General features: G+C 39.1%; 1 protein-coding gene across 1 annotated transcript in view; it reads left to right on the top strand.

The window, feature by feature from the left end:
* Positions 1–11,843, top strand: part of MAN1A1 (mannosidase alpha class 1A member 1) — a 171,138-nt gene extending 159,295 nt beyond the window's left edge. Inside the window, exons 10-13 of the mRNA XM_069599127.1 lie at positions 1,713–1,932; positions 2,910–3,082; positions 8,280–8,395; positions 9,176–11,843. Of these exons, the coding sequence (XP_069455228.1) occupies positions 1,713–1,932; positions 2,910–3,082; positions 8,280–8,395; positions 9,176–9,302 (636 nt within the window). The 3' untranslated portion in view covers positions 9,303–11,843. The remainder of the gene's footprint in view (positions 1–1,712; positions 1,933–2,909; positions 3,083–8,279; positions 8,396–9,175) is intronic.
* Positions 11,844–16,234: the final 4,391 nt, after the last annotated feature.

The following is a 16,234-nucleotide window of genomic DNA, read 5'->3' on the forward strand; positions in this document are numbered from 1 at the left end:
GTTTGAAGTGTTGCAAATTATCAAAATGGGACCCAGAGACATGAAAAGAGCAAATGCTGTTGGAAAAACAATGCTGATAGACTTTCTTAACACAGGGTCACAGCAAAATTTCAGTTTGTGGAAAATACAGTATCTGCAAAGTGTAATAAAGCAAAGCACAATTAAAAAAAGGTATGCTTGTATTCCGTGCTTCCTAAAATCTCTTTTTTGATGATACTATAGCAGTTATAGACACAGTCATAGCCCTTCTTCTTCCAAGAAGTATTAATAATTGAGGGTGTGGGGGATATTTCCTATTTAAGTAATAAAAATAGTCATGCCAAGCCCTTATACCACAACTTTGTTTTTTTCTAGTAAGGCTTATTTTGTTTATATACTCAGAAGAATATCAACAGTTCTGGGGCAGAAATAACCAAAGATGTTTAGTCATTTTTGTAAAATCATTTCTCCCAAATTTAAAGACCTTTATTCTTAAAAAAAAAAAAAACTTATTCATCATATATTAATATCCTTTTTAATAGAATTATTAGGGAGGAATTTAATTCATGTGTTACCACAGTGGTGATGTGATGATAATAAATGGTTTTTATCAACTGCTAATCACTATACTGACTGCTTTATAAACAAAATGTTGCAATTTTCTCAATGGATACTACTATTCCTATTTCATGGATAAGGATACTGAGATTTAAAGATGCAGTAAGCAAATTACCCACAAAGTTTACAGATAGTAAATGTCAGTGCTGGAATTTGAAGCCAAGAAATTGGGGCTTCCCAGACCAAGCAGTGGTAAAGATCTACCTGCCAGTGCAGGAGATGCAAGAGACACTGGTTTGATACCTGGGTCAGGAAGATCCCCTGGAGTAGGAAATGACAACCCACTATAGTATTCTTGCCTGGAAAATTCCATGAATAGAAGAGCCTGGCATGCTACAGTCCATGGCGTCGCAGAGTCAGACACGACTGAGCAACAAAGCACATACATACCCAAGATCTGACTGCCTGAAGAACAGCTCCTTTTTCTCCACTCTGTTTTGGCACCCTTTCAAGCCCAAGGGAGGGAAAGGAAGAGTAATAGCACTGGCCTGGGGTTTATACACAAATATGCTCTGTTCATTATTCAGAGCTGAGCCTGTGCTTTGTGTTATTTTTGAAAATGGAAATGCATTAAAGCAGCTCTCAACACTATACCAGTGGCCTGTCTTTGAAAAGGAGACAGCTTTTCTGGTCTGAGGACTACAACTGTTTGATCATGGAACCAAGAAAAACCCACGGGGCTGGCCCAACAGCATTAATTCCAACGAACCAAACTAACAAAGCATAGATTAGAGGAGATATACAAGAGCAATAAATGAAATCTCAAGTTGAATTGTATTTATGGAACCAAATTCAAATTGTGAGTGATGTTTTATTCTTTTAAATATATATATATATATATATATATATATATGTACACACTGTTGTGGTGAAAGTGAATATGTTAGTTGCTCAGTCGTATCCAACTGTTTGTGACCCCATAGACGGTAGCCCGCCAGGCTCCAGTGTCCATGGGATTTTCCAGGCAAGAATACTGGAGTAGGTTGCCATTCCCGACCCAGAGATCGATCCCTGGTCTCCTGCATTGCAGACTCTTTACCATCTGAGCCACAATGTGTTTTTAGTATAAATCTGAGAAAAGATGACAAAATGTTGAAAATAAGTATTATTTTCAGGCTATTGAGACTCACTTGATCCGGAAGTCCCGTAATGGACTGACTTACATCGCAGAGTGGAAAGGGGGCCTCCTGGAACACAAGATGGGCCACCTGACCTGCTTTGCTGGAGGCATGTTTGCACTCGGGGCAGATGACGCTCCTGAAGGAATGACCCAACACTACCTTCAACTTGGGGCTGAAATTGCCCGGACCTGTCACGAATCTTACAATCGCACCTGTGAGTCCCTGTTACTCTTCATATATAATCTTTGTGCTTTTTATGTCATTCAGTAAGTAACTTTGTCCATTTGTTGCCATCAAAAGAACATCTACTGTGCCTGATGAATATTTGATGATTATGATTAATATCTTAAAGGAATTTACATTTTTAATCTAAAAGGCATTGCTTTTCTACATAAAAATATTTACCTTTAGTTTACCAATAAACAAAAATCCAGGCCATAAAAGGTCAAGTCTAACTTATTGACCCTGCTTTATGTAAATAACAGTGGGCGAGAGTCCCTGTCCTAATACAGAAGAAATTTGGTATGTTATAAACCATTATTAATCTTCCCAGAATCTCCATGAAATATACAATGAATCTACATGTGTGCTAAGTTCCTTCGTTTGTATCTGACTCTGCAACCCTATGGGCTGTAACCCACAAGGCTCCCCTGTCCATGAGACTCTCCAGGCAAGAATACTGGAGCGGGTTGCCGTGCCCTCCTCCAGGGAACCTTTCAGACTCGGATCAAACCCACGTCTCTTAGGTCTCCCACATTGACAGGCAGGTTCTTTACCACTAGCACCACCTGGGAAGCCCCATGTGATGAGTCTAGCTGCCTTCTTATGAAAGTTTGATGCACAAATACTATGTAACCTTCATGCCATAATGACTTAGAATTCTCAAACACTAATTTTTTAGCTCACTAATACGGTGATGCTTTGCACTGACCCAGTGAGTACTCAGTAAATGGTGGTAAAATGAAAGAAAATAAAGGATTATTACCACTTTCTTAACTGTCCTCTTTTCAGTAGATAAATTTTAAATGTATATTGACTATTGCTTATTATACAGTGTATATAGCTATTCCTTAAAAGGGCATTTTGGCACCCCTCTTGAATGTTTTAAAGTATCTTTTATTTTCATTTAAGTTATAGACACTAAGCATTGTCAGAGACGATAACCCTTGTCCCCCACTGCATGTCTTTCAGTTGTGAAACTGGGACCAGAAGCTTTCAGATTTGATGGTGGTGTTGAAGCCATTGCTACGAGGCAAAATGAGAAATACTACATCTTACGGCCAGAAGTTGTTGAGACTTACATGTACATGTGGCGACTGACTCATGATCCAAAGTACAGGAAATGGGCCTGGGAAGCTGTGGAGGTGACGTTTTAGTTTGCTTATGTTTCTTATGGGAATATGTGTGTGGAAAAAATACTCAGTGATCCCTATCAATCTAGTATATTAACTCTCCTATGATGCTTAAAGCTTTGACCAGCCATCTTTCCATTCAAGACTGTTTTCAGTTAAGTCATCCCACATCCCTGCCTTCAGCTCTGTTTTTTGTATATAAATACACCTCCTCTGGTATTGAAGAATCTAGAAAGACCTATTATAAAATTAAGTTCTCACGTTTATAAAAGCATTGACCAGTTAATCCCACAAAGGGTATCTGGCAACTTGGGAATACTCACCCTTACCTGTTGTGTGTTTCAAGAAACCACTGTGTGATGTTTCTTTTAGTCCTTGAGCATCATAATGGTAATATATGCTTTTAATTAGAGCAAATTAGCTACTTATATATAACTTTTAGACAGTACCTATAGAAGAACTACTTTGTACACAAATGTTCCAACACGGGTCTCAGAATCCTTGGAATAGCTGTAAGCTTTCTATCTGTCCAGTGTGTTATTTGGATCATCTTGGCATTTCATGGATCTCTTCCTGCTGAATATGATGTATCATCTTCCTAAACGAATCTGTTAACACTTTGTGTGCTGAATGCCAGAGGAGGTGCACTTTAGGATATGCATCAAACAATGTCTAATTTTAAGAGCTATTATTTCAAAAGGAGTGGGAGGAAATTCAGGGGATAAGAACAGGCAAACACTTTAATTATCAATACATTCTCTTATTGTCTAGCACTCTTTGTTAGAAAGTTAGCTGTCTTTTAAAACCATTAGGAATAACTTCTCTTAGGAAATCTAAAATGAGCATTGCCTTTGTGTAAAATTTGACTAATATCTTAGGACACTGTTGATGAATCTTGCTTATTACTCTTTTCATTTGGTATGTATCTTATCACCAGTTGTCAGTTATTTTAAGTAATAACAATTCTTTATGCCTTTTTTTTTTTTGCAAAATTTTCTAATTATGGTTAGTCAGTTGTAATTCCAGTTTCTTTATGTTTTTTCCTCTGAATAAAAAGTATATTAAAATTGAGATTCAGCTAAGCTTTGGTAATTGGGAATTATTTTAGTCTTCAATCGGCCAGCAAGGAAATTAAGGTTAACACTCCCTTACAAGCATCAGTTTAAATTAAAAATTTCAGTAATAACATTTCATCAAATATGAAACACCATAATTGATAAGAAACCATTATTTTATATACTGTTAAGAAAATACAACAATACCAATTAAATTATGACATGCCAATTTTGGAGATGTTAAAGTGTGAAAAAAAATTGTATGACGGTAGTTTGTCGCGTGGGCAGAAAGCTTTGATTTGCTTGGTTCTTGGGGAGGGGGTTGTCTGCAGGGTATGAAGCTTGGTTTGTTGTGTTGGGGTTTTTATCTGCTGACTCCTTTTACTGTAGCATATGATGTCAGATTGTTTGCTTGTGTCGCAACTCAGGAATTCCCCTGTTTTTGCCTGTGGTACCTTCTGTTAGAACTTGAAATGTAGTGGAGGGTGGTAGTGCTGGGGCCTCTTGCCTTCTGTGAAAAACCGCGAAGATCATAGACTCAGAAGGTACGGCAGCACCTTTTGTTCCTCTTCTGCTGTGTCCCGTCCCATCAGCCCTCCCTGTGTGCTGGCTTCAGCTCCAGGGGACAACACCCTGGCCTGCTGGCCCTGTCATGTCCAGCGCCAGTGCTTCTCAGCTGTTCTGACTCAGAGGCTCTTCCGAGGCAGCTGGCGGAGGTCTGGGACGTGTGGGAGGCTGCAGCCCCAAGGGCCGCCCTCGGCCACCGATACATCACTATCCCAGAAGAGTTATTCCGAAGAATCATTCTGAGAGGCATTCTGTTTGGCTCTTCAGAGGGTTTCAGGCGGGAGTGAGCCCCCATGCACACAGCTGTGACCTGCCCCATGTGTATTTCACTGGCCCTCCTCCCTTCCTTCACTTTTCCCACCAGCTCGATCACTTCCTGATGTCATCTCTGTAAAAATCAAAGCTCCCTGCATCCAGCCCATGTCTCATGCTCTGTTTTTGGAGGAACCCATGTCCAGAGGCTGAGAGTCCCAAAGATGGTAGTGAAATGATGTTCTGATCAGACTAAGCATCCTGGGTACGTGGCCTCTTCCACTGTCGAGAAACAGTAAAGCCAGGGACTGTCATGGGGACCCAGGAGAGCTGCTTGTCCCCAGCTTCACATCTCTGAAGTCTTAAAATTTAGACTTGACATGAAGGCTTTTTTATTTTTTGAAAGTTAAAAATATTTCTTTGGCATTTCTCCCTGCCTTGTTTTTCTTTTTAATTTACCAAAAACCTCAAAATATTAAAGTAGCTAGGCCTCTCTAAGCTTCCCCGGTGGCCCTAGCGGTGAAGAGCCCACCTGCCAATGCCTGAGACATGAGAGGCGTGGGTTTAATCCCCGGGTTGGAAAGATCCCTGGAGGAGGACATGACAACCCACTCCAGTATTCTTGCCAGGAGAATCCCCATGGACAGAGGAGCCTGATACAGTCCATAGGGCCACAAGGAGGCAGACACTACTAAAGTGACCTAGCACACAGGCAGGCCTCTCTGAACTTCTGAAAGGCCCGCGCTGTGCTAGTAATAGTAAGTGTGTCATCTTGTTCTATTCTCAGGACAGCCTCACGTTGAGAAAAAGGATGCTCCCTGGATCCAGAAAACTGAGGCCACAATGAGGAAGTCTAGAGATGGGACTTAGCCCCCACCTCTAAAATGTCAGATTGTGTTCTTGACTACTCTGGTTCACTACATTAGGCATGGGAGAGAAAAAAGAATGAGCGGAAGTGAACTGAAAAGATGAAAAATGTTTGGGCAGCACCTGCCCCAAAACAACTCTTTTTTTCTACAACAAAAGAAGGAGCTTATAGAAATTTTGTATCCCTGGGTCGGGAAGATCCCCTGGAGATGGAAATGGCAACCCACTCCAGTATTCTTGCCTGGAAAATCCCATGGACAGAACAGTCCATGGGGTCGCAAAGAGTTGGACACAACTAAGCAACCAATACATTATCACATAGAAATTTCTATAGGAAGGAGGGTTAGCTGTTTATTATACCTGGTCCTCTCTTTAGTTTATCACAGTACCAAAGAACTTCAAGGGAAAAAAATCAAGAAAAATTTTTGTGGATAAATTCTTCTTTTAAGGAAATGTCTGGAAATAGGATTTCATTACGTTCAATGACAACAAATTTACCCACTTCTTCTGAATCTTTATTTTTTTACCCTTTTTTACAAATAATTTTTGGCCTACTCCATGTATCTGGCATTTGACTTTTTATCAAACAGAACAGTTATCAAAAAAGGAAGGAAGGAAAAATATAATAGAACCTGAAAGTCCCTTTCTTCAGGCTTTCCTTCCATTTAGTTCTTTGTCTGAAACTGAGAGTATAATCGAAGCTGCCTTTTTTTAAGTTGATTGTTCGTATGTTCCCTAGGGCTTTTAAAAAGTTCTACACTGGGAGACATGTTCATGTAGCCTGCCACTTAGATTTTCTTTCACCTGGTAATTAAATGCTTTTTCTGCCGACCGATGCTGTCTCCCTTCTGCCCTCCAGCCCTAGGGTGTGGAATCAATATCCTCATTATCAGTGTCTGCAGATGGAAATGGATCGCTCAGCACCACATTCCTGCTCCCTGCCTTTGCCTTCCACCTCACCTTTTCCAGGCTCCACATTCTTAGAGCCATACTTTCCTCCTAAACCCTTCTCTCGCTGATGAAGATTTTTCTCAATTAATATGGCAAGAGCTATGCCATATCCTCTTGGTAGTTGAGCTGAATAGGAGAAAAATGCAATATAATTATACAGTTTTTTTTAAAGGGACATGGTAGTGATCTGTAGAAGCAAACTGAAAAATAACCTGAAGAATAGCTTTATCTTATTCATGTTTCCTTTATCTCATTAAACATTGTAAGGGACTTAGTCTTACACTTCATTATTTTTGTCCACATTCTATGAATTAGAACCAGGTTTCCAGTAAGAGTTTGTATACAGTGGGAATCTTTATTTGACCATATAGTTATTAAAATCAATAGGATGTAGTGAGTAGAAAATAACTTTCTGGAGATGATTGTGCCTGGTAGCCAGTAAAGCAAACCAGTGTAATATCCAGATATCCACTACAAAGAGCAGTCAGGTTAGCAGTAACTGACACATGGAAAGCAAGTCATTTTAAAATTTTGTTGCCTAAATTTTCACTCCCACACTGCCCATCCCTTGCCTTTTCCCATCTCTGACTATAATACGCACTTGTAGTCAGTCAGCGGTAAGAATGTAGGATCCTTTCTCTCTGGGTAGTTAACCAGTGGTTTAATCCCGTCTTCTTCCATCTCAGTCTAAAGAAAAGAAAAATATATTTCAGAAATAGATGCCAGCCATGTTTTTTCCACTGGTTTTCATTTTCTCCTTTTATATCTGTCAGTCACCAATATCACTCATTAGTACTCTATCAATTTTTTAAAGATAAGATGTTCTGAGGACCGCGGCAGTCCCGCACACTCTCTCAACCAGTGGTTTAGAATCCTGGTTGACATCAAGTCTTTCCAGACCAGCTGTCAACAAACTTTCTGGAAGAGCCAAAGAGAATTAGGCTTGGGGGCCATAAGCATTTACTCAGCTCTGCCACTGTAGTGAAAAAATAGCCATACACAATATATAAATGAGTGTGTCTGTGGTTCCATAATACTGTATTTACAAAAACCAAAAGCAGGCTGGATGTACCTTGTGGTCTGTAGTTTGACGAATCTTGCTCTAGACCATAAGACGAAATGGTTAAAAAAAAAAAAAACACTGAAAAATTATTCCAAAATTCAATGTAAAAGTGTTTCCAGTTAGATGAGATATACTGTCCATGGGCTTCCCAGGTGGCGCTGGTGGAAAAAAAAAAAAAAAGGCCTCCTGCCAATGCAGGTAGACAGAAGAGACCTACCTGGGTTCTGTCCCTGGGTCGGGAAGATCCCCTGGAGGAGGCCATGGCAACCCACTGCGGTATTCTTGCCTGGAGACTCCCATGGGCAGAGGAGCCTGGTGGGCCTCAGTCCATGGGGTGGCACAGTCGATCAGCTTAAGTCCTTATTTTATGTAAACGTGAAGGTCTAGTAGTAAAACCCTATGACAGCCAGTTTCCTGAAATGTGACCATGTTTCCCCTCCTCTTTGCGGTTTAGGCCCTGGAGAAACACTGCAGAGTGAAAGGGGGCTATTCCGGCCTCAGGGATGTTTACTTCAACAAGGAGAGCTACGATGACGTGCAACAGAGCTTCTTCCTGGCAGAGACACTAAAGTGAGTAAAAGTTATTCTCAGTGCGTGTGCCCCAGATACCTGAGCACATCTTCCCAGTTGTCTTTATCATGAGCGCATATAAACACTATCGAGCATGACTGCTGCCGAAATCCATTCTGCACGCATGGCAGTAGCTGTGGGTGTGTTTTCATCCTTGTGTAAGTTTGGCGGCTGGGGACTGCCTTTTTTTTTTTAAGTTAACATTTTTACATGTTCTACCTCTTTAATTTTTAGTTGTATATATTTCTTTTTGGCTCTCCTGGGTCTTCGTTGCTGCCCAGGCTTTTCTCTAGTTGTGGTAAGGGGGGCTGCACTCTGGTTGCAGTGAGCAGGCTTCTCATCGCGGTGGCCTCTCTTGTTGCAGAGCACGAGCTCTCAGGCACCTGGGCTTCAGTCCTTGCAGCACACGGGCTCAGGGCTCTAGAGCACAGGCCCAATAGCTGTGGTGCACAGGCTCAGCTGTTCCAAGTGTGGGGTCTTCCCGGACCAGGGATTGGACCATGTCTCCTGTGCTGGCAGGTGGATTCTTTCCTCCTGAGCCACCAGGGAAGCCCCTTGGGACTGCTGTGTAGGGTTCTTGTCCAGGGGATCAAAGCACACAGCAGCTGCTTTTCCTCAGCATTAACGACCGCACTTCATAAGGTTTTGCTATGCTTGACTGATGTCCACACTTCTCCATAAGGGGAACGGAGACGCTGATGTGGTTTTTTTCTGTGTCTTTGTGGTTTCACTGACTAACCAGGTCCCTCAGGCCTCACATACCCATGTTTCTCTCTCCAGATACTTGTACTTAATATTTTCTGATGACGATCTACTTCCTCTGGAACATTGGATCTTCAACACCGAGGCACATCTTCTCCCTGTACTCTCTAGGAATTTAAAGAAAGTTGAAGACGATGGGAAATAAAAAGACATTTTGTATTTTACTCTCCTCCACCCCTTTCACTGCATACCTTAATAGTTCTTTTTCTGGTGATCAGGCACATGATGAGTTTTTATTAATAGATCTGTGATTATTCTAAGTTTTAAAATTGTTTTGCAGTCTTATATGTTTATTATCATATATATAGATGGACCTAAATTCCTCACTGTATCCTTTATTATTCAGCCAGTGAATCACAGGGTTTTTTTGTTGTTGTTTTTAAGTAATCTGTTATCTCTAGAGTTTATGAAGATGTAGTATTATTTTTAGTAAACTGAATAGAACGGTATACCTATGATCTCTTAATTACAATTTTGATTTGACTGCAAAACTTTTTCCTCCTCTATGAGGAGATGATGTCTGCTTTAAGCTGTAATGTTTTGCCATGTTGCAAAAAGCCATAATAATGAATTAAATAATAAAAAAGCTTTTTTCCTTTCCAATTTCATGTTAATCGGGTTTGTCTATCCACCAGAGACAGATCTTATAACTGTGACAGTGTCCTTATGCGGGTCTATCATTATTTGATAGAATATCTTCTAGAATACTTTACTCACATTGTAATTCAAATTAGAATATCATCCCCAAAGGATCATCTCCTGTCGACCTCATTTCATCAGATCCACGGTATATTTTTGTCAGTTAATTTTATTAGTGTTCCCTAATTTGGGAAATAGTTTTCAGATTTTATTTTAAACGCCCTGTGTCATCTCTGGATCATGTACTGGTTCATTTCTTCCATTCTCCACCACACAACAAAGTGAGCTTTTCGGTTTTGCAGAGCTCTGCTATTACCGAATTATATTTTTTAAAGGGAAACTGTATAACTTTTAGTGGGTTAGCTTTTGCTTTTATCTGAATATGTAAAGAAATCGGGGCTCACTCTCCGGAGAGAGGGTATTCCATATGGTTTTTTGTTTACATTTCATCTTTAATTTTTCTTGAAGAAAAGAAACTATTACATTTGTTTAGGTTTTCAGGTTTGAAAAGGGTCTTTTCTCAGACAGTACGTCATTCATTTCAGTTTATGAAAGCAGAATTTAACTCAAAGAATCTTTGGCAATGTGTCTATTCATGGTCAATTGAGGAAAAATCTAATAAACTTTCAGGCCAAATTAGGTTATAGTATACTTTGTCTGGTTAAGTTCAATGTAGCAATCTCCACTTGGAAGTAATGCATAGGAATGGACACTCCCAATTCTCCTCAGTCCTGTAGCAGATCAAAATAATTATAATTAAATGATTCTTCAAAACCTTTTTTGAGATTTGAATTGTTTTCCAGAAATAGATTAGGCTATCCTATTGGTTCATATTTTATATATATTCCTATGAAAGGGCTAATATGATGCATGTACTGAGGTACAGAGATTTTGACCATCTGTACTTTTCAATTACAGCGGTCACATAGATCAGTGCAACCCCATAGATTAGGTTGAAGTGTATGAAATTAAGGCATTTGTAGTTTAAAAATTGCTCAATATCAGCAATTTCATATGCTTCAGCCTAATAGTTTTTAAGACCGTTATTTTCTTAGATCTCAATAGACTTAGTTGTTTTAGCTATTTCAGCTTTTGAAAGCTTTTCAAAAGATTTCCACTGTCTGAAAGGCATATGACCTGCCCCTTTTTTCAATATTATTCATTGGTATATGTCAAAAAATAAATCAGTAAAGTTAGTAAGTGGAAAAGATCCTTTAGGACATCATGATTGCTATTTCCAAAACTTAAAGGCAAAGTATAGAAGATTCTCATCAAAATTGGGCCATATGTATTTAGATTATAACTTTCATATGAATGTCTTTGAACTAGCAATTTAAAATAATTTATTTTCTTTGCTTTTCAATCTGATTTGAAAGAGCACAAGCTGATAGGTATTTCTGCAGCAGATAGGATATTAAAGTCAGGTTGTATGAACACATAGAACTGTACTATGATGAACTTTTTGCTTTCTGATATAAATAGGCAAGAAGATTATACTACATGTTGCCCAGCCAATAGCAAGAACAAAGTTATTTCAACTCTAGAACTTGGATATTTTTAGCCTAGGACCCAAAATACCAATCATGTAAGCAAAATAAGAGATTACTATTATGGTGATATAATTTAATTAAAGTTATATTTTGTGTTAATTATTTTAAACAACTGAAGTCCTTAGGTAGAGGCTGTCTTTCATTCATTTTCAACAAAAACTGTGCAATTATGTTTACATATGTTTTCACATCCCAAAAGGTGAATAATTAAAATAGCACTTAATTTTGTTTCTGCACATGTTTGGTATACATTGTGTGATACACATATAAGTTACCTGGCAGTTTACAGAGCTTCAGTGATGTTCGTCATGACATCTTCATGTGTACTAGTAGTTCTTCCCATTGCTCTTTGTTTGTGCTTAAATCCACTGTGTCATTTTCAACTTTATATAAATCTCTAATGTAATGGGAAACATAATAGATTGACACATAATTTTTAAAGACTATATTTGTAAAATTTCTCTATTGTAAATAAAGTCTTTTGATATATCTCCTCATTTGTTATGTTTTTCTCCATTTAAGTAAGCTTTTGGGTGTTTGGGGATGAGTGTGTACCATGGCAAATGGACGTATTAAAACCTAACAGTGATTCCGTACCATACCCAGAGAACTGGGCCAAGGACAGTTTCCGCATTAAAAACTTTAGATTGCAGATAATGTTGCCTAACCCGCTTTGGTTAATCAGATACTTTTGGTCAGAATCTGACATATGTTGAACACCAGGGCAACATGGAGCAGAGACAGGGAGTTGGCATCAGAAATAACATGAAGTGTATTTCTCTTCTTTTTTTTTAAATTAGTATGTATGTATTTTTGGCTGCATGAGGCGTTCGTTGCTCGCATGGGCTTTCTCTAGCTGCAGCGAGCAAAAGCAAAAGAACTAGCTGCGGTGTGCTGGCTTCTCGCTGCAGTGGCCTCCCTTGCTGCGGAGCATGGGCGCCTAGCACAGGTTTCAGTAATTGCGGCCGACGGGATCAGGAGCTGTTGCATGGGGACTCAGCTGCCCCGAGACATGTAGGATCCCAGTTCCCAAACTAGGGATCAAACCCGTGTCCCCAGCCTGAGCAGGCAGACTGTCAACCACCAGACCACCGGGGAGACATCGGTGGTCCTTGTTCTTCAGTTGACAGGCCAGTTGAGATCAAACCCCACCACCACCACCACCAGTGAAACGAAACATTTCATTGTGTTAATGACAAGTTAAATTCTGCTATAGATGTTCAGAGGAGAAGGAGGTCACTAGGTTTTAGTGGTCAAAGAGGCTTAATTGAAAAGAATAACTTAAGCTACAGGAGAACGTCCAATATTTTTTAAAAGGCTAGGTTCTTCAGATTCAGGTTGTACTTTTTAAAATGTTTCAAACATGTGGGCTGCTGTTCTCTCTGCCCAGATCTCTCCTAGATGTTTTTCTGGCTCATCCTTACTTCATTCAGGCCTCTGCTTAATTAGCACCTTATCAGAGTGGATTCCTTGACAAATCAGTATAAAATTCCCAATCACCCTTTGCCCCTTACTGTGTTTTATCTCCTATTTAGATTTGTTATGTAACATATTTGTTTTCCTTATGTGTCTGTTGTCTACCTGACCTCTTAGAATTTAAGCTCCATATGAACAGAAAGTTATTGGGTCTTTCTCCCGCTGCCGTTTTCAGTGCTGGCGTGGCATCTCATACCTGGTGTACACAATGAATGTTTGGTTAACGGGTGAATGCATGAATGAAATTCTGCCTTGTATTCAGAGGCTTTGCTACAGCTATTTACAAATGTCTTAATAAGTAGTACATTAAAAAAAAATACTAATACCAGTATTACCTGCTATTGTTTTAAATAACTTATCACAAGAATGGGCAGCTTTTAAAACTGCTGTGGTAATGAATCCGCCTGCCAGTGCAGGAGATGTAAGAGACATGGGTTTGATCCGTGGGTTGGGAAGGTCCACTGGAAGAGGGCATGGCAACTCACTCCAGTATTCTTGCCTGGAGAATCCCATAGACAGAGGAGCCTGGCAGGCTACAGCCCATGGGGTCACAAAGAGCTGGACAGAACTGAAGCAACTTAGCACACACAGTAGTTTTAGGGAAATATAGAGTAAATTAGTATTTATGATTGAATAACCTTCAACCAACAGATGTATTTTTACACCGTTTATATCATTAAGGTACTGTGTATATATAGTCTTGTGTAAAATACATACCCAAAAAATTGTAAGTCACGATTTCTCCAATATTGAGTTTTCTTCAGTGTTTCTATTTGAATAGCCTACTATTGTTTTCTGTAACTTACTCTCCCAGTCACTATATCATAAAAAGAACCTATTTCAATAGCATCAAGCAAATAAATTGTTTTTTGTTTTTTTTACTTAACATAGAGTTAATCAAAAGGGAACCTTCTGAATTCAATTATTTGTAACACAAATGATGTTGGTTTTGTTTACTCTGTTGGTGACAGGATTACTTTAAAAGATTCTAAGCATGATTTTTTTTTTACACTAACATCAACCATCCATACAGAGATGACAACTTGGTAATCAATACATCTAATTTCTGATAATTATGTGTAGGTGGTGGTGGTGGTTTAGTCACTAAGTCGTGTCTGACTCTGTGACCCTATGGACTGTAGCCCAACAGGCTCTTCTTCCCAAGGGATTTCCCAGGCAAGAATACTGAAATGGGTTGCCATTTCCTTCTCCTGGGGATCTTCCTGACCCAAGGATCAAAACCAGGTCTCCTTCATTGCAGGCAGATTCTTTACCAACCAAGCTACCAGGGAAGTCCAATTATAAGTAGACTGTTGCTTAAATTTTTAAGAAAATAATATAGATCTTTTAATTTATTGAAGCCTAGAGTTCATATATCTAATTGCTATTCTAGCTCCTTAGGTTGTGCCTGACATCAGGGGGGTTCTCAGAAGGGGATGAAGAGAATTTTTTTTTAATCTTTTTAACTGATTTAATGGCCCAAAGACTGGTTTCTGTTTCTTCTGGTTCATTCCATCTACATTGGCCAATACATGAGTCATAATCTTTACGAAATATTTGCCAGGCATCAGATATGCACATAAAGTATTAGAACTACATAGGAGTCTAGACAGCATTTAGTCCAATTCTTTTATTTTAAATATGACGAAACTGGGAAATTCTCCCAAGGTCAGGAACTGTTTTCTATCCTGGCTCTGTGCTACCAGACACAGAGATTTAGTAAGATTTATGCTTATAAGAAAGAACAATATATGAGAGCGTACATTATATCCAACCAGCCCACTCCAAAATAAAGGTGTAAATTCAGAGTTCACTGTTGGAAACTGGTCTAAGGCTGTATTTCTCAAGGTGTCGGCTGCTGTTCACCTGTACCAGAATCTCTTGTAAGTCTTGTTAAACTGCAGATTCCAGAGCATTGGTCTAAACTAAGCAAATCAAAATTAGAGGGTGGCCTGGAATATCCATGTTTAGTGAGCTCTTTCTGTAATTCCCATCCATTCTAAATTCAAGAGCCACAATTTTAAGTTACAAGTAGGTGGAAGTCCTAAAACAGCAGAAGAAATAATGAATTAAGTAGCAAGTCATGACAAGCGTATGTACCTTCTGAATTTTTATTGCTACTTCAAGGTTTAAGCACAACAACAACAACCTGAGGCAAAATTTGGATCACTTTGGAAACATATCTTCGTCCTTTTACAAAAGCATTTCTAAGTAGTAAGCCATACACCTAAATCGTTGAGAAATAGATTTACATTGGATTTTTAAACAACTCTTTCTTATCGAAGGAATCTTAAAAGTATTAACTTCAATCACCCCAATTTTTAATTCAGTGACTGTTCCATTTGCTTTCTTCTCCCAATAGCTGCTTTTAAAGTCAATTCTTAAATTGTTTCTTCTGTTTTTCTTGAGATTTAACATGGCTGTCACTTGTGCAGAGTACACGGAATTCCTAGTGGGCCATGTGCGATGTAAATGTATAAGATGTTCTTGGAAATGACCTCTGAAAAGCACCTTCATTTCCATCCACACCCACCTTTGCCCCTCCCACCCGCCCTATTTTTACATTCATTGTAATGCTAATCACCAAAGATTTTTTTTGACTTGTCATTGTTACGATCACTTTGAATGCCCTTAAAACATTACTTACTAATAAATTAACGTAAACTTGTGTTCCAGATTCAGTTCATTCCCCAGTGAATGCAGATTAGCATGAAAGCCTAGAGAAGAACAGCGATGGATGCAGAGCAACTTTCCCACATCCTGGCTTATTTTGGCCTTAGGCTAGGAACACACATTAATTCATAATTCTGCACAAAGGGCCATAAAATGTACTGATTTTCAAGTAACATTTTCCCAAAAAATGACTGGCACCTAAGAGTTTTTTGTTTTGTTTGTTCTATTCTGTTTTGTTTTTTGACTCTCCTAGGAGAAATGATGATTCTCATTCGCCGAATTTTTAGGAACTTTGTTCCTGACTTTCAGTCTTTGTAGTTGTTGCTAGAAAGTAGAAACACATAGCATCAAATCGCCCCTTAGAACTAAGCTGAGAAGTCACCATACCAACTTCTTAAGGCAGGCACGGTGCTGTTGGCCCCATATCATGGGCATGACAGCTTTGACTCTTGGGACCCAAGGCATCTATTTAGTAAGTGACAGAAGGACTAGCAAGCTGTCTCTTCCTTCTTTGTGCAAAACCTCACCACCACCCTGCCAGTCCATACAACACTTTAGCCTCACTAGTTAAGTAAACCCGAAGTACATTTTAAGTACTGTTCACCTTGCTATCTATTTCCAGATGGATAACTTTGTGACTTAATGTACTCTTGGCCAGGAGCTGCAAAATTTTATATATTTTAAATACCACCACTGAAAACATCTAGTCTCTTTTCTTTATATAATGCAGTAGAGAAGA

Source organism: Ovis canadensis, chromosome 8, assembly GCF_042477335.2.
Source record: "Ovis canadensis isolate MfBH-ARS-UI-01 breed Bighorn chromosome 8, ARS-UI_OviCan_v2, whole genome shotgun sequence".
Lineage (NCBI taxonomy): Eukaryota > Metazoa > Chordata > Mammalia > Artiodactyla > Bovidae > Ovis > Ovis canadensis.